The sequence below is a fragment of the Pipistrellus kuhlii genome, unplaced genomic scaffold (assembly GCF_014108245.1).
Source record: "Pipistrellus kuhlii isolate mPipKuh1 unplaced genomic scaffold, mPipKuh1.p scaffold_m20_p_19, whole genome shotgun sequence".
Taxonomy (NCBI): Eukaryota; Metazoa; Chordata; class Mammalia; order Chiroptera; family Vespertilionidae; genus Pipistrellus; species Pipistrellus kuhlii.
The window spans coordinates 18,371,300-18,396,144 of NW_023425504.1; the positions used below are offsets into that span (position 1 = coordinate 18,371,300).

The 24,845-nt window shown below is 36.8% G+C and overlaps 1 protein-coding gene across 6 annotated transcripts in view; it reads right to left on the bottom strand.

Annotated features, from left to right (window-relative positions):
• GRIA3 (glutamate ionotropic receptor AMPA type subunit 3) overlaps positions 1-24,845 on the bottom strand; it is a 327,676-nt gene that overhangs the window by 65,476 nt on the left and 237,355 nt on the right. For all 6 annotated transcript variants that reach the window (XR_004988881.2, XR_004988882.2, XM_045583555.1 and 3 more), the window contains exon 11: positions 12,430-12,806. Coding sequence is in view for 4 of the 6 variants with exons in the window: in XM_045583555.1 (XP_045439511.1) it covers positions 12,430-12,806 (377 nt within the window). In the remaining 2 variants the exon portion in view is untranslated. The remainder of the gene's footprint in view (positions 1-12,429; positions 12,807-24,845) is intronic.

Genomic DNA, 24,845 nt, shown 5'->3' on the forward strand with positions numbered 1-24,845 from the left:
GGTCACCCATGAGGCAAGGAGCCATAAGATGGAGCTAGTGGGGCTTAGGAGCTTAGCTCTGGGCATCAAAACTTTTCTCTTTTACTGACTAAGCCTTAGTACAATGGAGACACCTCAAGTGAAGTAGGAAACTACCTGCACAATAGGATTTGAGAGGTACTATAAGGTTTGTCTCATCCCCTCACTCTCATAACCAACCAAATAAAACCACTTTCACTGACCTACCACAGAAATTCTTCACGAGATTTCATCAAAATGTTACAAAATAGTCATGGGATGGTAAAATACAGCATAGGAAATGTAATCTATAATAATCTATAATAATAAATGCATAATATGCTAATTAGACCAGACAGCAGGACATCCTTCCTGACAAAGCCACAGAGGCTGCCAGAGCTGAGGGCAGGTGGCCTTAGTGGCCAGGGGCAGCAGCTGCAGTGGCGGGTGATGAGGCGGTGCCTTCCCCTGATCATCCTGGTCACCTCCTGCAGAGGGAGGCCAGACTGCGGCTTAGGCCTGTTTGGGGAGGAAATCCCCTGAGGACTCCCAGACTGTGAGAAGGAGCAGACCGGGCTGAGGGGACACCCCTCCCCCCCCCCCCCCCCCCCCGGCCCCCGAGCATGACTTTTCATACACCAGGCCTCTAGTCAATAATATAGTAATAATTCTGTATGGATTGTGTCAAGGGAACACTAGACATATTGGGGGATCACTTTTTAAGTTATATAAATGTCTAACCACTATGCTGCATACCTGAAACTAATATAATATTGAATGTCAAATGTAATTGAAAAATAAAAAAGTAGCACTTAACTTCAACACCACTTATTATCACATTATTTTGGATTAGTCTGACCAATTAGAAAATGGGACAAAAGCCGAAACTGGTTTGGCTCAGTGGATAGAGCATCGGCTTGGGGACTGAAAGGTCCCAGGGCATGTACCTTGGTTGCGGGCACATCCCCAGTAGAAGGTATGCAAGAGGCAGCTGATCGATGATTCTCTCTCATCGATGTTTCTAACTTTCCCTCTCTGTAAAAAATCAATAAAATATATTAAAAAAGAAAAGAAAATGAGACAGAAGCTGGGTAAGTTTTAATAAGAGAAAATTTTGTTCTTCAATGTAACTTGGGGTGTTTGTTAAAATGACGATTCAGAATATCTGAGTACCCAAGAATCATCACTTTAAAAAATTATTTTTCAGTTAGAGTTGACATACAATATTGTATTAGTTTCAGGTGTACAGGATAGAGATTAGACATTTATATACCTTGTGAAGTGATCATTATAATAAGTCTAGTACCATCTGACACCATACATAGTTACTATAATATTATTGACTAAATGCCCATTGTAGGAAGATTCCTGCAATAGAATTTCCTGCTGTGGTTGCTGCCCCACCTGCTTTCCTCCCTTCTCCCTGACCTGCCTGCTTTCCTCCCTTCATATTTTTGATTATATTATCTATGCTGTACTTTACTTTCCTGTGATTAGTTTTGTATGATAACTGGAAGTTTGTAATTTTTAATCCTCTTCACCTTTTCCACCCATTCCCCCATCTCTTAAGCATCACTGGTGATTGCAGTGGTCTGGAAACTCAAATGAGAAATATTGTTCTTCAATATTAGTGATTCTTAACTCTGCCTGCACAAGAATATCATCTGGGGAGCTGGAAATAAAATAAAGCAAAATAACAAACAAACAACAACAAACAAACAAACAAACAAACATGTCTATACTCCACCCCAGACCAATTAAATCAGAATCCCTGGAGGTTGTACCTCAGCAGCGGTATTGTTATAAAGCTCTGGTGCAGCCAGGATTGCAAGTCATAGACTTACACCATGAATGCTACTCAGGGCCAGGGTCTGTGGGAAGTTATGCTCAGTGATGGGTAATGGCTTGTACTGAGAAAACTACATCTCCTTCACAATGGGCTGAAGGCTGGCTTTGTCCGCAGAAATTAAAATCTGGCTGATAGGTTTTCTGAAAAATTGCCACATTATCCTTAGGATAGTTCTGCTCTGTGGCAGAGCTTCATTCTGGTTAGGATATGTTCTCTCATGCCCAGAAAAGCTCACAGGAAAAGAACACCCTCTGTCATAAAGTCAAGAATAGGCGTAGGAGCCTGGAACATCTCCAGGCTCCTGGGAAGAGGGCAGCTCTGTGCTGAAAGCTGGCAAATCAAGTTCTTTGTTTGTATTTGCACTTTACCACTTTGAAGGAAATTTGAATTTCTGTGTCCCAAGATAACCTTTTATTATTCTCTGGAAAATTCAGTTTTTTTTTGTTGTTGTTTTTTTTAGATTTTTACACTCTGATAAAATAATTTTGGTGTTTTGATAGGGTTCTTTCTTTATTAACTGTAACAAAACTACTTGATCTTTAAAAGTCTATAATTCTTATTTGTTCTTGGATGCCTTAAACAGCCCTTATTTTTTAAAAAAATTTCTGAACATAATCACATTTAGCTTTTCAGATGTGAAAATTTGCTTTGCAACACATTTTTTCTAACTAATAGTTGTACTCTCTTAAGATTTCAATTGGGAATATTTTATTTTTAATTAAAAGATGTGAAAACATCTGGATGAGTGAGAATATGTCACACTTCCAGAGCCTAAAAGTTTATAAAACATTTTAATTATGAATTTGGACCATTCACAGTCTTTCTTCATTGTTGCTGTATACATTTAATTTATTCTTGACTGATCAGAAATAATTTAATGTATAAAAGATTAATGCTCCAAAGCATCTGTAGTAATAAGGTAATAAAAATAACAATAATAACACTTATTGAACATTTCCTATGTGACAGACTCTGTTTTAATTGCTTTACATGTGTCAACTCTTTTAATCCTCTATCCTTACAATTAGGTACTGCTTTACAGGTAAGATTATAGTGGTATTTTACATATAAAGAAATTGACTCACAGAGAGGAGAAATAGGAAATAATCTATACTTACACAACAGTAAAGAAAGGCCCAAATTTTTGTAGTAGAAAATACTCATATTTTATACGAAAAAATCCAGAATGGTGTGCAAATTACAGAAGATGCAAGTTTTCTACAAACACTGAGAAATATAATTGCAGGAAAACCAAACATGTTTGGATTATTCCTTATTATTTGTTGTTTATTTGGAATGAAACTGTAAACATCATTCTAATTTGGAATGATGAGGTCTTACTGAGACCAAAGAGAAACTGATTTTGAAGTATCTCCAGACTCATGGTTTGGTATGGAAAAAGGTATATTCTGCTGCTGCAAATACTAATAGCTTTTTATGCATGTTTACTTGAAATGTGGAGAACATGGTAATTTATGGAAATTACACTCGTGCCATTCTATTGAGGCTAATTGACTATGGCTGTGCCTGTATGATATAAAATTAGTCCTGCACATCATAATCTGGCTATTTTGGCCCCCTTAATAGCTGGCTCAGACAATAATTTACTTAATCAGTATGACTTAGGTGATATTGACTATTGGCATGACTGAAAATGCAGATGCAAAATGATCATTTTTGTGGCCTCTTGTCTACATGGCAATTGACTTGGGCAATTACAGGGTTATGCTATACCTGTAAGTATGAACAATTTTAGTAAATATCCACATAGAAATGGTATAATAATATACACAAGCATAAACATGGATAGGAAAAAGAGCTTTCTTAGAATCAATCAGTGTTAAATTCTCAAGCTTGATTCAATATTTCCCCCTCAAGACAATAGTAGCTTTGACAAGAGTATTGGTGAAATTTCTACCACTTGCTTTCCTTATATGGTATGATGACTAAATCCTTTCACTGAGAAAAGGTGCATTGGAACTCATGGGGAAGTAACTCTATAAGAATTTTTATGTATCCCTTTTTTCATTAGTGAAACTATAGCAATTTAAATCCACATTTCACATAGAAGCTATATAAAAAGTGACTGATGGGTCAGCCTCATCACATATTTTAAAAGATCTATTAAAGTAAGACATGACTTTATAGTTGAGTAAAAAGACATGTAATTTTTCAGTATCTCCCCCTCCATAATGCAGCTTCAAAATGTTTAACATTCATTTCAAATAACTTAAAAATTTTTATTGAATTTATTGGGGTGACACTAGTTAATAAAATTGTATAGGTTTCAGGTGTGCAATTCTATTGTATATTGTATTGTGTGCTTACCACCCCAAGTCAACTCTCCTTCCATCATCATATATCCCCCTTTTACCCTCTTCTACCTCCCACCACCCGACTTTCTCTCTTGTAATCACCATATTGTTGTCTGTATTTATGAGTTTTATTCTTTGCTTAACACCTTAATCTTTTTAACCCAGTTCCCCCAAACCCCATTTCCTCTGACAACTGTCAGTTTGTTCTCTATGAGTCTGTTTCTATATTATTTGTTAGTTAATTTTGTTCCTTAGATTCTACATATAAGTGAAATCATAAGGTACTTGTCTTTCTCTGATTGGCTTAATTCACTTAGCATAATACTCTCCTGGTCCACCTGTGATGTCACAAAAGGTAAAATTTCCTTCATTTTTATGGCTGAGTAGTATTCCATTGTGTAAATGTACCACAGCTTTTTTATCCACTCAACTACTGATGGACACTTGGGCTGCTTCCAAATCTTGGCTATTGTAAATAATGCTGCAATAAACATATGGATGCATATATTCTTTCAAATTAATGTTTCAGGGTTCTACTTTGTTGAGATTTAAAAAAAATTATAAATGGATGCTGGATTATGCTTTTTCTGCATTTATTGATATGGTTTTTATCTTTCATTTTGTTTATGTGGTGTATCATGTTTATTGATTGTAGACATTATAACAACCTTGCATCCTCCAAATAAATCCTACTTGATCGTGGTGTATAACTTTCTTTATATTGTATATTGCTTGACCCAGATTTGGTAATTGTTAAAGATTTTAGCATCTATGTTCTTCAGGGATATTGGCCTATAATTTTCTTTCTTTGCCATGTTGGCCTTGTAAAATGAGCTTGGAAGTCTTCCCTCCTATTAAACTTTTTGGAATAGTTTGAGAAGGATAGATGTTAATTTGTTAATTGTTCTTTAAATATTTGATAAAACTCACGTGTGAAGTCATCTGGTCTAGGACCCCCCTCCCTTTTTTTTTGCATCTTCAATTTCATTCTTTGTAATCTGTCTATTCAGATTATCTGATTCTTCCTGATTCAGTTTTAGAAGATTGTATGTTTCTTGGATTTTATATATTTTACCCAGATTGCCCAATTTGCTAGCATATATTTGTTCATAATGTTCTTTCAATCCTTTGTATTTCTGTTGTGTCACTTGTTACTTCTCATCTTTCATTTCTGATTCTATTTACTTGGTTTTCTTTGTTTCTTGATGAGTCTGGCTAAAGGTTCATCAATCTTGTTTATCTTTTCAAAGAACCGGCTCTTGGTTTCAATGATCATTTGTATTATAATTTTAGACTCTATTTTGTTTATTTCTGCTCTGATCTTTATTATTTCATTTCTTCTACTTACTTTGGGCTTTACTTATTCTTTTTCTAGTTCCTTTAAGTGTAAAGTTAGATTGTTTACTTGAGATTTTTCTTATTTCGTGAGATAGGCCTGTAATGCTGTGAATTTCCCTTCTAAGACTGCTTTCACTGCTTTCAATTTTGGGTTGATGTGTTCTCATTTTCATTTGTTTCAAGGTAGTTTCTGATTTCTTTCTTGATCTCATTGTTAATTCATTCATTATTTAGTAACATTTTATTTAACCTACATGTCTTTGTGTGTTTTTCAGTTTTTTTTCCTTGTGATTGATTTCTAGTTTCATACCAGTCTGGTCAGAGAAGATGCTTGATATGATTTCAACTTTCTTAAATTTATTGAGACTTGTCTTGTATTCTAACATGTGGTCTATCCTAGAAAATGTTCCATGTGCACTTGAAAAGAGTGTATATTCTGCTGCTTTGGGCTGAAATGCTCTGAAGATAGTTAAATCCATCTGATCTAGTGTGTCATTTAGGCTGCAGTTTCTTTGTTGATTTTTTGTCTGGAAGATCTATCCATTAATGTCCATGGGGTGTTAAAATCCCCTTCTATGACTGTATTACTTTTAATTTTTCCCTTTATGTCCATAAAGATTTTCTTTACATATTTAGGTGCTCCTATATTGGGCACATAATGGGTGCATAAATGTTTACAAGGCTTATATCCTCTTGTTGCATTGCTCTGTTTATCATTATAAGGTGTAGTTCATTTTAAAGTCTATTTTTTTCTGATATAAGTAGTACTACCCCATTTTTTGTTGCACAAAACAGATTTTGAGGTTAGCATAATGAAATGACTGTACAATACTGAACATTTAGTATTTATAAAAATGCATTTTAAAGAGAAAATCATACCTTTTGAAGAAATGTAAGAGGTATGAAGTTAATGAAAGTAAATTAGCAACAAAAGAAAAACAGACATTAAAAATAAAGTAAAATAATGTACAATGCTGTTGTTATCTGTAATAATAAGAAAGTACAGTTTCTTAGTTAATAGTGAAGTGTATTTTATAACCTATGAAATGATAATAAAAGTAATGGTGATTATGGGTGGAGGAGTGTGGGTTGAGGTGGAAGAGGGCATAGAGGGGATAAGTGGTGATGGCAAAAATAAAATAAAATAAAAACAAAAAATAATAAAAAGTAAGCTATGTGCTATAACCTTCATCTTGTAATTAAATTTTGAAATTAACACTTTATTGGCTTTACAAGATAATGAGCTTGAATTACAAACCACTTCTCTTTTGCACAAACTATCATTCCTTTCTCCCTCCTCTTTTCTTTCAAAGTCTGCATCATTTCAATATTCCATTCAATACTGTGTCTATGACAGATTGCTTAAAAATGTGCAGAATCAATCTTTGGCTTTTATAGTCTTCTCTGATGGGAATAAGTAACCATCTCCCAAAGACTGAAAACTATAGCTTTCAGTCAGAAAAGTTATGAAATTTTTGTAATAAAAATCCTGCTATTATATCATTAATTTATTACCACATCACTACTGCTTTGAAGTGAATTTGTAGTTCAATGAAGACACTGATTATACATCAGAAAAGGAAAAGATATTGCTTACAATGGAGTAAAAATATCCTGTTGTCTTTGACCCCATTTATTTTATATCTTTCATGTATTTTATTATTCTGTACATGCTTTTCATTTTAGAGAAGGGTCTATGTGTCAGCTAAACTGGGCAAACCCTCCTCTCTGTTCTTCAAAATATTTGATATCTTGAAAACTTAACAGGAGAGTACTGCCTTTGGAAAAATCTGTATACCACAATCAGGTTCTGGTAGTGTGTTCTCCCCATTTTCTCTGCTATATTTTCCCCAACTCTCATATCTTCCAACTTGGCCAGCCCTCAGATGTCTGCAGCTCTGAAGAAAGTCAGCAGGGGGAGCATTTGTCTGGAAGGACTTGGACTTTAGACAGCTTAGCAGGTCTATCAAAGTTTTATAAATGAAATATACTTCAGATTTTAAAAATTGCAACCTCCTACCAATATCAATAAGACATCATGGAATAATATAATCAAACTATTTGCTATTGGTGTAATACTTAAGGAAAGCACTATATGTGTTCAAGATGGAGTGCTGTTAGTGATTTATCATCAGAAATCTATTTGGCATTGACTAACATGTCATCTGTATTTCTATAGAGTTTTAGGAATTAAAATTCAAATGCAATATTAACTATTAGTATTTGTGAAAATAGGATAGTTAAGAGCAGCCAGTTTAAAAATGATAATAGCTAACATTTATTGAGAACCTACATGAGGAACTGCCTCAAGTTACACAACTGTTAAGCAGATTGTGAATCTAGTGAGACTATTTCCAGCACCCACATATTTAATCATTATGCTCTCTCAGTCTGGATATACCCACTATCTATCTCTCCACTCCTCCACCCACTCAGGGGAAGGGAATGTAATATCCTCAGATGTAAAAACATTGCAGAAAAATATGCACTGCTCTTGTTATCTGTAATAATAAGAAACTAGAATTTCTTAGTTAATAATGAAATATATTAACTATACTGACTTCCCCTTCCCTCCAGTAAATTAGTTCATGTGTAGATATAACCTCAGCTTATTACATTGTTTACCCTTTCTAAAGGTAATTCAGACTCCAGCTGAATTGTTCACCCTATGAGCTGGTTGAAAATATCAAGCCTAATACTGACTAACCCAAGATTCTAGGTTACTTTCAATATCTTTGTTTGATGGAAATAGAATGATGCTCAGATTTCCTAGACACATGCTCAGCATCATTTTAAATACTCATTGCCTAGTTTCTTTGACAACAAAGGCAAAGGCAGAGTTTCATTAAAGTTTGGGGGAGTGGAAAACAGCTCTGGTGCATGAACATGAAAGAAAAGAATGGAACAAGAGATGCACCTTGAGATCAGCAATGATAGGCAGTATATGATAGTGGAAACAATTATACTGCTGGCTCTTAAAATCTCCATGACATTGGGTTCATTACATTATTTCTCGGGTATGGTTCCTTTGTCTCTGATATAAGAAATGCAGCATGACATGGAAGTGTTTTGGAATTGGAGTTAGGTTTGAATACTGGCTTTGCTGTTTATTAGCTGTGTGCCTGGCATGTTAACCTGAGCATCACCTCCTTCAATTTAAAAATAAGTATAATGCCTACCCTATGACAGTGTTTTGAGGATTAATATCCACATGATAACGCAGGTAAAGTACTCATACATAGTAGAGTTCAGTGAAGGTTGTTGTCCCTGTGCCTTCAGTAAATGGAAGCAGTTGGGTTCATTTATCTCTGACATCTTTTCATGTCATAATATTTAATCACTTTACTTTAAAGCTGTTTCTTATAGTTCCTTGAATTGCTTCAGTTTTGAGAAAAGTAAAAGTACGATGCATGCCCACATTCTGGACTCACTGGAGTGTTTGCATTCTAAATGTGGCCATTAAACAAATAAAGTATAATACTGGTATTTGCAATTAAGGCAACAATGAACCTTAGAGCACAACTATGTTATTATAAGGAATTTCTAAAAGTGCTAATAAAGAAGCATATTTCAGTGGGGTTTGCTGTTATACAATTGAGTACAAATATATAACCAATAGAGCTCTCAAGACAAGGGGAAACATGTTTCCCCCTTACTAGAAGTATAACATGCTAAGAAGTATAACATTTTATCAAGAAACTTAAGGATATAATTGCTTTCAAAGGGCAAAAAAGACTGTATTGAAGGAGAAATCACCCATATGGTAGAAATTATGGAGCTCAGAAAGGTAATAATTTATTATTCAAAAGAACAATAAGGATAATACTTCTTACTCTAGACCAGTGTTATTCCATAAGCTGTGTGCCCCATTGAGTTTCTATCAGCATTAAAAAAGAATAGAAAACATTAAAGTGCATGGTACACTGTTAGGGTAATGTCTGGTGACACTTTTGTTATATACACATATGTGTACTGAGTCATGATGGAAAATTTCGTTCTGAGGGCTATGGTTAAGAAATTTGAAAACCATTGCTCTGTATGACAGTATCTAGTGGAGTATAAATTTGACATATTTCAATGCCTCACAAGAACCACAGCTTAAATTCTGTTATAAAAAAATTGTTGAGCTTATAATTTTCAGGTCATCATCTTTAAACCTCACTTAACAAAGCGATATGCATAAATACTTCTAAAAACAAATGACTTTTTAAGAGACCTGTGTAAGTATGCAAAGTAGTATGCAGTACTCCAGTGGGGATATCACAAATTTAGTTTTGAAAATTCACTTATAGGAACTGATAAAATCTCCAGCCTTAATGACTTTAGCATTGTCTCAACACAGATTACCAGCCATGTTAAAGATTATTCAATTATGGCATCATTCAGAAACCCTGGTTTCTTAAAGTTAATGTTTAAAAAAAATAGGAAAGCCAACTAGCAAAACAAATGTACTCCCAGGTGATATCACAGAATGACACACATTCTAAGCACAAATGAAATAGAGAGTAAAATAATTTGGAGAATCTGACCAAACAAATTAAGGGTGGCAAAAAAGTATGACTACAAATGGCTTACCTCACCATGTTATGCTGAAAACCTGTTGAAGATGGTTACCAGGTGAATTATACTGCAAAACTTCATTTGAAATGTTTTGTGATCCAAGTGAATAATCTCAAAATGAGGTATACTTTAAAAACCTATACAGATCATGCATTATAGAAATCTATACTTGAAAACTATATAATCTTATTAACAAATGTCACCCCAATAAATTTAATAAAAAATTAAAAACTGGTTAGGTGACTTCCTGAGTCCTTATATTCTAAATAAAAATTCCTAAATATTTGTGTAATTGATTCTGGTCAGTATTTGGATACATGTTCAATTTTACCAAAGCTGCAACATTTTATTTTAGAGCAAAGCATTTTATTCTGATTATAAAGATGCTATATTTGCTTCTGATATTTTATCATTATGAATTAGCTACCATTTTTGTTTAGGTGAGTTAACGCTTAAACTAAGTGGGTGAGTCCAGGACATTCACAATATTTTCAATAGTTTTACTGAGATAACATTTGCATACCATAAAAATTCACCACTGTAAATGTACAAATAGTAATTTTAGTAAATTTAGACTTGTGTAAACATCACCATAATTGTTTTTGGAACATTTATTCCCCAAAGTTCCCTTATACTCATTTGTAATTAATCCTGACAAGGCTGGGACTAGGGTAAGGCAAGTGGGGCATTTGTCCCATGCACTAAATTTAAAGGGGGTGCAAAAATATCATCAATCAAGATAAATAGCACTTTAATGCAATATTTTAAAAAACAAAATTAATGCACAACTAACCAAAAGCCAACATTTTAAATAAAAACTGAATCTGTCCCCTGAACTTTCTCTATTCAGTCTCACTTGCCTCACCCTAATTCTGCTCCTGATTAGCCTCTCTCTGCTCCCTTCAACCTCCCCTGGAAACCACTAATATACTTTATGTCTCTATAGAGATGCCTGTTGTGGACAAATGGAATACTACAATATACTAGTAAATGCAATTCAATGAATGGGACTCATATAATACATAGTGTTTTGTCTCTGGCTTCTTCCATTTAGCATAATGTTTTCAAAGTTGATCCACATTGTAGTATGTGTAAGTAGTTTTTTAAAAATTGCTGAATAATATTCCGTTGTATGGATATGCCACATTTTAATTATCCATGCATTTGTTGGTGGGCATTTGGGTTGTTTCCATTTTTTGGCTATTATGAATAAAGCTACTATGAACATCTGTGTATAGGTTTGTATATAGACACATGTTTTCTTTTCTGTTAGGTAAATAAGAGTGGAATTGCTGTCATAGTTTAAGTCTATATCTAATTACAATAAAATGCTGAACCATTTTGTAATTTGGCTTGTAGAACTTTGCATTTCACACTATAAATGGATGAGAGCTACAGTCATTCTACATCTTCACCACCTCTTGTCCTTTTGATTATAGCAATTCTAGAGGATGTGTAGAGGTATCTCATTGTGATTTTAATTTGCATTTTCCTAATGACTAATGATGGTGAGCATCTTTACATATGTTTATTAACCATTTGTGTATCTTCTTTGGGAAAAATGTCTATTTAAATGTTTTGTCCACTTTAAAAATTGGATTGGTTATCTTTTCATTGAATAGTAAGAGATATTCAAATATTCAGGATATGTCATTTATCAGATGTGCAGTTTGCTAATATTTTCTCCCAGCCTTGGCTTGTCTTTTTATTTTCTGAATAATGTGTCTTTTGAAATGTAAAATTTTGAATTTTGATGGAGTTTAGTTTATCAATTTTTTAAATGCATTGTGGTTTTTGTGTTCTATAAACTTTGTCCAATTCAAGGTCACACAGAGTTCCTCTTTTTAAAAAAGAAATTTTATAGTTTTTATTATAAAGAAAAACTTGGGTAAGATACTAAAATGGATAGTTCTAAGCAGGAAGAGAACAAAATGTAAAAAAGTAAGGACATTGAAAGTGGAAGGTAAGAGGGTTTTAAATAAGAGTTCTATCTTCTTTCAAATTTTTGCTAGATCCAATCTCTGTATAAATGAGAAAATGTTTTAGCTCAATGAGGAAACTATTTCTGGTTGCTATAACAAAGATTTAGTATTAGCTTTACCTGAATAAAATTAATATGAGTTGGCAATGTTGCTTTTACCCAGAATTCAAATGTTTGCTATAATGTATATGAATATACACTACCATAGAAATGCATGAAAGACATTCAAAGCCACACAAATAACACAGTCATTTCATGGACGCAAGCAAACAAAAGGGCTTGATGATAATTTGTCATTGGATGGAATGTTCAATGAAGAAAATCTGGACTTGAGATGTATATGAATGGATCATGACCATAAAATACAAGAGTATGACATGGAAACTAACCTTGGAGAAATATCACATCCTTGCTGCATAAAGGCACCCAAGGAAAACCAAAGACTGTTGAATATCCCAAATTCATTTGGAGGATCAGGAGGACTTTGTGGGTCACGAGGTTCTTCATTGTTGTCTTCCAAGTGCCATTCATAAGGGCTAAATCTGCTGACTAGGAAAAGAACTACACTGACACCAATGTAAGCAAAGACAATGCACATCCAGATTTCATAAGCCAAGGGATCCAGAAATGAGAATACTCCTGGTTTTGATTTCTGAGGCTTCTTTATCATGATGGAGATGCCCAGGCTCATAAATGGCTTTGAGAAATCGATGACTTCTTCACGGACCAGCGTTATAGTGAGTGGAGCAACAGCTATATCAGCCCTCTAGAAAAATAAAATTAAAAAAAGTTTAGAGACAGTATTTTCATCAGTCATTTGCCACTTAATATACCTTTTTGGTGTAAGTATAAAGTCTTATATTACTACAAGCAATTGATTTGTAAGTGCTTTGGTTAGAAAAGTAGTAGCATTCAGTGGGTTCTAAAATACTTTATCTTGATGTTAAGAAAAGGACACTGGCTGTCCTTTTGTCCTGAGGCATATTGGCTTAGGGTAATTGATTCAGATTTTTTTCCTTTTTTTTTTTTGCTACCTTGCAACTCATCTTCTATTCCCTTGTGACATATCACTGTTTACCAATTGTTTTCTTATTTTAATTTCCATGCTCTTATGTTTTATTTCCACCACTTGTCTGGAAATTCTTTTTTATTTTTTAAATTTATCTTTATTGTTGAAAGTATTACAAATGTCCCCTCCACCCCCCCTCATTGACCCTCTCCACCCTGCTCCCACCCCCTTCTGAGGACTTTACTGCACCATTGTCTGTTTATGGGTTATGCATAAATTAATGTAAGTTATTTGGTTAATCTCTTCTCACCACCCATTTCCCTCTAAAATACACCAATCTCTTGCATGCTTCAATGTCTTTACATCAATTTTCTTCATCAGCTTATTTTGTTCATTAGCTTCCACATATAAGTGAGATCATGTGATACTTATCTTTCTCTGACTGGCTTATATGACTGGAAATTCTTGTGGGATGAGTATAATAGTCTATACTTGTTATACTGCAACCCACCCACCCCTGCCCCATCATGAGGTGTGACACAGGACTATAGTACTCAGGTCTATGGTACTTGAGTGTTTGCTATTATCCTTGAATTATTTTTGAAGAGCATGTTTGTTAAAACACTAGAGACCCTGTGCTATTATCCTTGAATTATTTTTGAAGAGCATGTTTGTTAAAACACTAGAGACCCTGTGCACGAAATTCATGCATGGGGGGGGTGTCCCTCAGGCCTGTGCCCTCTCGCAATCTGGGACCCCTCAGGGGATGTCTGACTGCTGAGATCAGGCCTAAACCAGCAGTCAGACATCCCTGTCACAATCCGGGCCTGCTGGCTCCTAAACATTTACCTGCCTGCCTGCCTGATTGCCCCAAACTGCCTGATCATCCCTAACCACCTCTGTCTTGCCCCGCCTGCTGCAGCTGCCGCCTCTGCCTCAGCCCTTACTGCTGTGGCTTCATCCAGAATGTCATCTGGAAGGACGTCCAGAAGGTCATTTGCCTCTCTGGTCTAATTAGCATATTATGCTTTTATTATTATAGATAGGTTCTTTGCAGGCAGTGACTCAATCTTCTATTTCTGTATCTATCATTGCAACAGATCTTAGTAAAGAAACCATAAATGACTAAAATATGTTATTTATTATTAAAAATGATAAATGAAAACATGAAAGAATTCTGTGTGGGTAATAATAAGGGTAAAATAGTTATTAGAACACATATTACCCTATATCGTAAGCCATTATTTCTAATGATAAATATCAGTGTAGCACTCACATGTATTACATCAATAAAATAATGTGTTAGTAGTGCACTACATAATTACCTCAGGTAAAGGCAGGCAATGCTTTTATATTGATCCCATAAAAATAGGCACTAGGACTTTCTACACTTCTTCTGTCATCCACAATTATTTCTTTACAAAAGTAGTAGATTTTAGTCTGGAACCAGGCATACCTAGAAAATGCTTACCTAGAAAAATGCTTCTGATCAAGGAAAGGCTTTTGGATAATATTAGATATGAAGTGAAAAAACCAATTTTGACGATCATCTATTCTATATTAAATAGAGTTATACCTCAATATCCCTACCAGTTGGGAGGTGGAGGGAGAATGATGAAATCTGAGTTTGTTTTCAAAAAAATGATGTTTTACTACCTTGAATTACTTATGTTGACCCAACCTGGTTAAGAAACACTCCTTAAGTAATTTCATGAGTAATCCTATCTAATAAAAAATATGCAAATTAATCATCACTGCACTACACCCACAAGCCACGCCCATCATCCAATCAGGAGCGAGTATGCAAATAAATACCACCAAGATGGCTGCTACCACAAAAAGAGCAGGAGGGAGGCTTGGGTTTCCCCAGCAATGGGGGAAGCCAAGCTTTCTGCGCACTCTGGCTGGCCCAGGCCTCCACTTAAGGCTACAAAGTTTTAATGATAGAAGATACTTAAATTCAAACAGAAATGGCCGCAGCTATAGAGCTGGAAAGAGCAGGGGGATAGGGTTTCCCCTGGCAATGAAGGAAGCCAAGCATCCCAATTCACCCTGGCTTGCCCAGTCCTCAGCCTAAGGGTACAAAGTTTCAATTATAGAAGATGCATAAATCCCAGCAGAAATAGCAGCCACCAAAGAGCAAGTAGAAGGCTTGGCTCTGCTCCAGGCTACAAAGTTTCAATTGTAGAAGATAAATAAACCCCAGATACCAGGGCCTTTCCTTGGGTTGCCAGAGGGTATGGCTGGCCTACAAACCACCACAGGCCCCTCGCTAAGGCTGCCCCACACCCCAAGGGAACCCCCATCCTGATCCGGGCCACCCTTCAGGCAAACTAGCCGGCCCCCACCTGTGCACTAGGCCTCTATCCTATCTAATAAAGAGTAATATGCAAATTGACTGTCACTCCAACACACAAGATGACTGTCCCCATGTGGTCAAAGATCCTGCCCCCAATTGGACACAAGATGGCCACCACAAGATGGCCAGGAGGAGACAGCAGTTGGGAGGGACCAGGCCTGCAAGGGAGAGCAGTTGTGAGCAATCAAGCCAGCAGGGGAGGGCAGTTGGGATATACCAGGCTGGCAGAGGAGGGAAGTTGGTGGTGACTGGGTCTGCAGAGAAGGGCAGTTGGGGGGGACCCAAGCCTGCAGGGGAGAGCAGTTGGGGGGACCAGGCCTGCAAAGGAGGGCAGTTGAGGGCAATCAAGCCTACAGGGGAGGGTAGTTAGGGGTGACCAGGCCAGCAGAGGAAGGAAGTTGGGGGCAAACAGGCTGGCAGGGGAGCAGTTAGGCATCAATCAGGCTGGCAGGGGAGTGGTTAGGGGGTGATCAGGCTGGCAGGAAGAAGCAGTTAGGGGCAATTAGGAAGGCAGGCAGGTGAGCAATTGGGAGCCAGCAGTCCTGGATTGTGAGAGGGATGTCTGACTGCCCTTTCACTCCCAATCCTGATGGGATAGGGCCTAATAGGGCAGTCAGACATCCCTTAAGGGATCCCAGATTGTAGAGGGTGCAGGTTGGGCTGAGGGACACCCCCCCCCCCCCCGTGCACAAATTTCATGCACTGGGCCTCTAGTGTAGATAATAAGGAGCCAAGTGATATGAATTTAGTGCTTACTTAGTGTGAGGCACTGTGTTAAGTATCATATATGTATATATACACTAAGTGGCCAGATTATTATGATCTCTGAATGCATAATAATCTGGCCACTCAGTATATATATATATATATATATATATATATATATATATATATATACATATATATATATATATATATATATATATATATATATATATATATATATATATATATTAGAGCATGAATTTGTGCATAGGTGGGGTCCTGTCAGCCTGGTCAGGGGGAGGTTATATGGGCGATTGGCTGGCTTGCCAGCTGGTTGAACTCCTGGCTGCATATTAGCCTTTTATTATAACAGGATATACTCTGAGTGGCCAGATTACTATGCATTCAGAGATCATAATAATTTGGCCACTCAGTGTTTATACTTGGTTACCAAATTCAAAGACCTTCCTTCAGATATCAACAGTTCACGTGACACTACCAGCCTTTTGCACTATATGGGCATACTTTGGAAATATTGTGGGTTCAATTCCAGACCACTCTACTAAAGAAAGTATCATAGTAAAAGGAGTAATATTATTTTTGCTGGTAGAGGGTCTTGCCTTCAATTTGTAAAAAAAAAAAAAAAAAAAAAAAAAAAAAAAAAGAAAAAAGAAAAAAAGCACTAAAATGAAGCACAATAAAAATTGGTATGTCTGTATTTACTCTTCCGGTGGCTCTTTGATCCTGAAGACAGTGGGTTCTCCTCCTATCTCTCTGAATGTTCCTTCTCTGGTTTTTCTTTTAAGTCCTGCTCTCTCAAAGGAGGTGTACCTTTGTACCCCCAGATTCTACTCACATGGTCTGGCTTAGAAGATAATTGATGAAGATTTGCGGAATAAGCAAGACCCTTTAAGGTTTTGTCCTTCACTTACTCTACCCAGTGTTTTTATGTACAGCTTCAACTCTCCCCTCATTGAAGCTTATTTCCTGAATGAATCACTAGGTCGACATTTCTAACTGGAGAGGAGCCAAAGGCAAATTTTATCTATTTTACCCTTTGCCTGGGGCCAGACCTTGTTGTATCAATAGAAACAAAAGCTACTGAGAAGAATGAAATTGGCCAGAAAACTAGTGGGGTTTTTGGGCAAAGGTAGTCTGAATCAGCTGGAAAGAGCTTTGTCATGCCAAGATAATACACAGAGGAAGCCACATTCAGTCTTTGCCAACATATTTCTGTCTCCTGCTTAGAATATAAAAATACCCTGCTAGTTTCATTTCCCATTTGATGTCATTTTAATTTAGTTACTTAATTTAACTAGTTTTTGATCTTTCAAGTCTAAATAATTGATAGTTCTAAGAGAAATGGCCATTTATTTGTTTTGAAAGGAAGAAATAAGGGACATTTCTGTGATAAAATCACTTTGGACTGAATTTAGGGGAATTAGGCACTTTTTAAAACAGGTGAAGAAAGGAGTTTGAGAATCTTGACACCCTTTAAGAGAAAAACAAAACAAAAGAAAACAAAACACCTAACTTAGTAACTGAAACACCTACCAGATGATAAGCACAGTTAAATGATAACAACAGGTGGCCAAATAGACAAAGTGAGACTTCTTATCTGGTTCCCAGGCACAAGTAATAGAAGAACAGATTATCAAAGGAAGCCATTCCTAGTTTGAAGCACGTTTGACATAATACAACAGGAAAAACCTGCTTCCCTCAAGCACTTGCCTTTTCCCCTCAGCTTAACTTTTCTACCTTTCCTGAATTGTTTCTTTCTAAGGAGCTTTTTCAAAGAAGGTGGAGTTTCTTTTTTTGGGTCGTACTCCCTCAATAAAAAACAGCATTAAATCTGTGCTCAATTAAACCTCACTGATGTGGACCTGGCTCCAAATGTTGAATTTCCATGCTGAACCTTAAAAACGACCTATTACATGTTGGTTGGGTACTAGACTTATTGGGTGATCATTTCATAAGTTATGTAAATGTTTAATCACTACATTGTACACTTTAAACTAATATAATATTTTATGTCAATTGTAATTGAAAAATAAAAATACAATTACAGACAAAAAACAAACAAGTAAAGGAAAAACAAAAAGCAGGTGGAAGCCGAAACCAGTTTGGCTCAGTGGATAGAGCGTCGGTCCGAAAGGTCCCAAGTTCGATTCCGGTCAGGGGCATGTACAACGGTTGCGGGCACATCCCCGGTAGGGGGTGTGCAAGAGGCAGCTGATCGATGTCTCTCTCTCATCGATGTTTCTAGCTCTCTGTCCCTCTCCCTTCCTCTCTGTAAAAAAAAAATCAATAAAATACTTATTTAAAAAAAAAAAAAGCAGGTGGAAGAAGGCTAAACCAATAGAAGGGGAGGAAGATACTGTTCAAGCCTCAATGACATCCAGCTCTGTAGGGGACTTGGCAACCCCTTCCACCTCTTGTATGCTTAGTGAGACAAAAGTAGCAGAACTGTCACATCAGCTCATAGCTAGCCTTGGAGAAGCCCTTGCCCTCTGCCACCATTATCCCCTCCTTCATATGAAAAGGAAGTTCTGATAATGAGATTATTTCAGAGCTCAGGATCTGCTTGGCATAATATCTGTGGAGAAATCCATACAATTATTAAGAAAATGGTGAGAGCAGATAACTAACTAGTGTCAGAAAATATCCATTTTACTCTCCTGGGACTGCCATAGCATGCAGATGAGGGAGAAGGTCACTGTCAAGGCAAGTTAAAGTTTAGGAGGCCAACTTTGATGGAAAAGTGAAAAAAAGCAATTCCCAAATTCCTTTCCTGGTCTCTGCTCCTTAAGAAAGTCAGTTATGGCTGGGAGAGAGTGTAATTATCCATGGTGCTAGGAAGTAGGAGAACTTCTGACTCACTAGTGAAATGCTTTCTTGTGGTATACGGAAGCAGTTTAGTGGTCTTTTGTCTTCAAGGCTTTGTCTGTGCTAGCAATAGGCAGGCAATTTTCTGAAATGTAGGTGGGAAAGTAGGAGGTATAAGGGTATTTCAGGTTATGGACAAAACTCAGCAAATGGAAAAGCTCACGGTAAGTGTTTGCTAATGCTTTTGCTTACATCTTGACTGCTTAAAGGATTTTAATCAAGCAGCTTAAGAGTGGCTGTGTGGGCTCAGTAAACACACCAAATTAGGTTTGATTTTTCCATGTGCCAGTGGCAAAACAGAAGAAACTGCATCATTGGAGGGGATTTAGCCTGAGGGAGTTTATAATCTTTTCATAGGTGGGTTGCCAAAGTTGCAAATTTTATAAAACTCGAAACAACAAACTCATACGTATGGGGATGATGCACTTAAGAGTCTGACAGGTTTGAGACAGAAATGGCAGTTTTATTGTCATTCACTTTTTTTTTTTTTTGAGCTGGAAGGCTTTATTTGTAGCTTAAAAGTAGTTTCACCTGATTATCTGATACAAATGTTGGAACCCACCTGGAGACCTATGCATGAGCAAGAGCTTGTCAGCCACCATTTTAAAGCACTTTTTGAAAAGCAAAGAGAATGGGAGAGTTAGATAATGTACTGGGGTGTAATGCATAAGAAGATATTACATTATCTGAGAGAAGAATTAGACATGACCTGTCTTTTCCATATCAAACAGGAAGTTCTAGTGGCCTTTGGCAGATATTTCCTTTGAAAATTTTAAGTGCGTTGGAAAAGGAGTGGTGCAGAATCAAATTAGACAATAGGAATATAATTGCTGCATGTTGGTGGACAGGATGTAAACTGCTTTATTGGCTGTACTATATGGGATTTTACTGTCAGCAATTGTTAAGATCTGGAGAAAGGAATGTGGTCTATTTAAATCTGTGCAATAACAAGCAGTGTCACAACGGGATATCCTCATTTCTTTATTCAGAACAGATGTCCCAGTCTGGATCTATTGGTTAGGAAGTGTCCCTGGATCAGAGTAAAGACCTTGTGAGAGTAAATTTGGTTGGAAATATTTCCCCATTCTCTCTGCTCAGAGTGGCAGACTTCCATGTGACATTAATGCTCCTTCCTGGAGTTCATATGCATCATTTGAAAGAAAGAGGCACTTTTATCAAACCATCAGCCCTTCTGCCAAAGCCTAGTGTAATCACCTGAAGAATAAAGGAGAAGATTTGTCATCTGTTACTGCACCTTTGCTTCTCTGCCTTTTAGCTGGAAGGACAGATCGACTTTCTGTCTTTCTTAATGGAAAATGAATCTATCTTAGGATAGTGATAACTTAAGAGATAATTTCTTCTAGGTAGAGAAATGTCAGTGTGAATAATATCTATAAAATTGCCATTTGTCCTGGGAGTGTGAAAGAGTCTGAGGATGCCCAAGGGATGTGATCTGGAATCAACTGTTCCCAATCCCATTTTCATCCCCAAGTGCTCTGCTATATTCTAAGCCAGAGGTACCAATCTGGACAGTAGTTTGTGTGGCTTTTATCAAGGCTACAAACTGCCCCCTCCACTCCCTGCCTTTATCCTTAGTTCTAAGTTCTGGAAACATAAGGAACATGACAGGTGCTCACTGGGAGGTGTCTTTTTGTAAATTAGACCTCAATTTTCTTCCAGCCCTTTCCCCAACTTTCTTTTTGTGTTAGATGATATCTATTCTCAAAGGACAGAGAACTCCCAGTTGTCTTCGTTGGGTTTTCAAATATTTCAGTGATAACTAAAGATGTATATTGTCCTGGAGGCTACAGATAAGTAGCATGGGGATCTGGATGGAAAAATCTTATAATCCAACTACAATAGATTGTAAACCCCTTGAAGGCTAGTGGAGATGCTATATCTGATATAATACCAATCTTCCCATAGTTTCACAAGCTTAGTAAACTGGACCAGGAGTCATGAAACCTGAATTATATGGTCCAGGTTCTTCCAAGATGTGTGATTTTTTTTTTTTTTTTACCTTATCACTATCCCTGGCACTTTTCCTGTCATTCCTCTCATACATCAGGTCATAGTTTCTTGGTTTACTCAATAGGAAGTTCTAATGTCCAGTCCTAGCTAGTCCTCATATTTATCTGTAAAGTGAATGAAAAGGTAGGCTAAAGGATGCCTAAGAACAATGCTAGCAACAGAACATTTTCAAACATACTTTCAAAACACATGCTATTTGGGAGCCATAAAAACTTGTGGTTCTGTAAGTCATTTGAACTGGAGACAATTACCATGTCACAATGTTATAGACATTCAGCTCAAAATCAAAACTGTTAAAAGCAGGTGGACAGTTTCAAGTCTATAATGTTCTGAAGAGCTTACACAATGGGGCACATTGTGTCCTACTGACATTTGTTACAAAAATAGACTTTAGTGAATATAAATCTTGACTTGATTTTCCTTAAAGGAAAAAAAAGACCGTTTAGAAATCTTAGGTAAAGAGGCTGAATAGATTATTTCTTCTTTACTAAACTTAATTCATTTTGACTCTTGATACTTATCGCAGAAATCTCTTGCAATGTTTTTTTCTTCCATTTTCATTTAAAAAAATCTGATCTGTTTTATATACTTAAAGTATAAAAGAAAATGCCCTAAGATAAAACAGTGCCTATCTGTGAAGTTTTCATGTTCATTGTAAGAAACAGTTCCATGTTCTTTGTCCTTTTGTTTATTAAGCACTTAGGGAAGTCACTGGGGATTTTCTGCCCTTCTTTTTTTTAAGTGGCTTGCAAGCCACAAAAGGAGACAGGTCTGTCAGAAACAAATGCCTGTGTTCTAACTTTTCTCCATTTCTCCCAATGGTAGAGAAGTTGAATACTTCCTCATGCTTAAAGATTAAAACTTCTAAATGAAGATGAAGACACATTTAGCTTATGAGATCATCATCTTCTCTAACAGAGAGCTCTCACTCTAAACTTGACAAAACATCAATTTTTTTATAGCCACAGGCTTTAGAGGAAAGTAAAATTTGGCACTCCACTTAAATGGATTGATTTGTTGTCAGTTCCCTGGAATAACCTTGTGTTATAATCCCAGAAAGCATCAGAAACTTGGTCATGGGAGAGAAGAGATCATTTCTATAAGCACTTTCCTTAGCTATATTGCTTTTGTCTTCAGTAGAAAGAATTGGAAGGAAAAGATGGGAAGATTTCTCCAGGGGAATTTTAACCTATTCAGCAGTAGAGAGATAGATTACTAAACAAATAAGGAACTCTCTAATTCTCAAGCTCCCTCATACATACACAAATTGGAAAGAGGAATGTGGAGATTAAGTGAGTTCAGTACAGAGGACATGCCAGAAGAGAGATCAAAATCCAGTGAGAAAGCTGGTCTTTGTCTGAACAGTGTCAGGAAATCTGCCTTGATCTACATCACTATGTCTAATGTCCCACTCAATGCCAGAAGGGCACTGAGCTATTTACAGAGAGAGGCAGGTTTTCTTTTGAGACACTAGAGAGCTCTGTCTATTGAATCATGATGGGCTGGGAGAGTTCATGTCAGTTCTACTCTGGCCTAGCAGAAACTGACACTATAACTTCATTGCCATGCTTTTGTGGCTAAACACTCTTCTCAGAATGGCTAAGGCATCAAAAGATTTTGCAGTAAATATCAACTATCTTTTAGGGTCTGAAACAACATTTTGGCAGTAGAGGGCAATGGTTGAAGAACAACTTCATAATCAGAGACCTGAGTTCAAATCATTGGGTCACTACAAGCTCATACCATGAACTCAATTTTATGAATACTGGCTGGGGATTACTGCATTCCAGGCATTTATTTATTAGAGCAAAAAGTGAGTAAGAGCACTGAAGAGCTGTGAGCAATACAGAACCTTTTGGACCCTGGAAAAAGAGGGACAGGGAAGAGAAGACTTGATCACCAACTTGTAAAATAAGAGCTTAAAGCTTGTTCTTAATGTCAAGACCATTCAGAGCTTCTCAGCGTCCTTGGAAAGTATGACAGGTATTATGTCCCTTGTTCAATTCCCTCTCTCTGGCATTAGAAGTTCTTCTCTTTTCTATAACTGGGTTCACTTGAATCTCATCTACAACTCAGCCCTGCCCCAGTTTCCAGGACTAAGCTTGAACCAAGACAGGAGATAATTGGCTTCAGCTCCATAGCTGGGGGCTAAGGTTCAAACTGCTTTGCTGCTTGTCTGACTGGAGGATAGTGCCCTAATTTTTATACTTTAGGTCCAGTCTCATTTTAAGACTTAATTCCCTTTCTGTGCCCTTATTTTTAGAAATTAGCTTCTGCCTTCATTTTTGTTCCAGAGGACCTGTTCCAAAAACTTATTAATGACCCAAGCTCTATATTATGATTGAAAAGCTACACCATATTCTTGCTGATTTCCATATTCAAGCATTAGAGTCCTTATCCTGAACTTTCAGTCCAATAGGTAACCTGGATGTTTGCTTCTTTTAAAAAATATATTTTTATTGATTACAGAGAGGAAGGGAGAGAAACATAAATGATGACAATCATTTATTGGCTGCCTCCTGCATGCTCCACACTAGGAATCAAGCCACAACCCAGGTATATGCCATGACTGGGAATTGAACCATGACCTCCTGGTTCATAGATAATGCTCAAACACTGAGCCACGCCATCCAGGCTACATTTGCTCTTTAAAAAATAATAATAATAAATCTTTATTGTCCAGAATATTACAATTGTTTCTCCTCTCCCCCCCATAGCTCCCCTCCACCCGGTCCCCACCCCACCCTCTGCCCTTATCCACCCCCCACCCCCGCTGTCCTCATCCATAGGTGTATGATTTTTGTCCAGTCTCTTCCCATACCCCCCACTCAGACACCCCTTTCCCCCTGAGAATTATCAACCCCCTCCTATTTTATGCCCCTGATTCTATTATATTCACCAGTTTATTCTGTTATTCAGACTTTTAATTTACTTGACTTTTAGATTCACTTGTTGATAGATATATATTTGTTGATCATAATTTTTATCTTTACTTTTTTCTTCTTTTCCCTCTTTTTAAAGAACACCTTTTAGCATTTCATATAATACTGGTTTGGTGGTGATGAACTCCTTTAGCTTTTTCTTATCTGTGAAGCTCTTTATCTGCCCTTCAATTCTGAATGATAACTTGCTGGGTAGAGTAATCTTGGTTGTAGGTTCTTGCTATTCATCACTTTGAATATTTCTTGCCATTCCCTTCTGGCCTGCATAGTTTCTGTTGAGAAATCAGCTGATAATCATGTGGGTGCTCCCTTGTAGGTAACTGTTTTTCTCTTGCTGCTTTTAATATTCTCTCTTTGTCTTTTGCCTTTGGAAATTTAATTATGATGTGTCTTGGTGTGGTCCTCTTTGGATTCCTTTTGTTTGGGGTTCTGTGTGCTTCCTGGACTTGTAAGTCTATTTCTTTCACCAGGTGGGGGAAGTTTTTGGTCATTATTTCTTCAAATAGGTTTTCAGTGTCTTGCTCTCTCTCTTCTTCTGGCACCCCATAATTCTGATGTTGGTATGCTTGAAGTTGTCCCAGAGGTTTCTTACACTATCTTCAACTTTCTGGATTCTCTTCTCTTCTTGCTTCTCCAGAGGAGTGTCCTTTGCCTTTTTGTATTCCAAATATTTGACTTGATTCTTGCATTCCTATAGTCTGCTGTTGGGTCTCTATATAATATTTTTTAGTTCAGTCAGTGTATGTTTAATTTATAGTTGGTCCTTTTCCATATCCTTGAGGGTATCTTTCATGTCCTTGAGGGTCTCGGTAAATTTATTGGCCTTTTCTAGGAAATTCTTGAAAAGCCTTATAACTGTGGTTTTGAACTCTA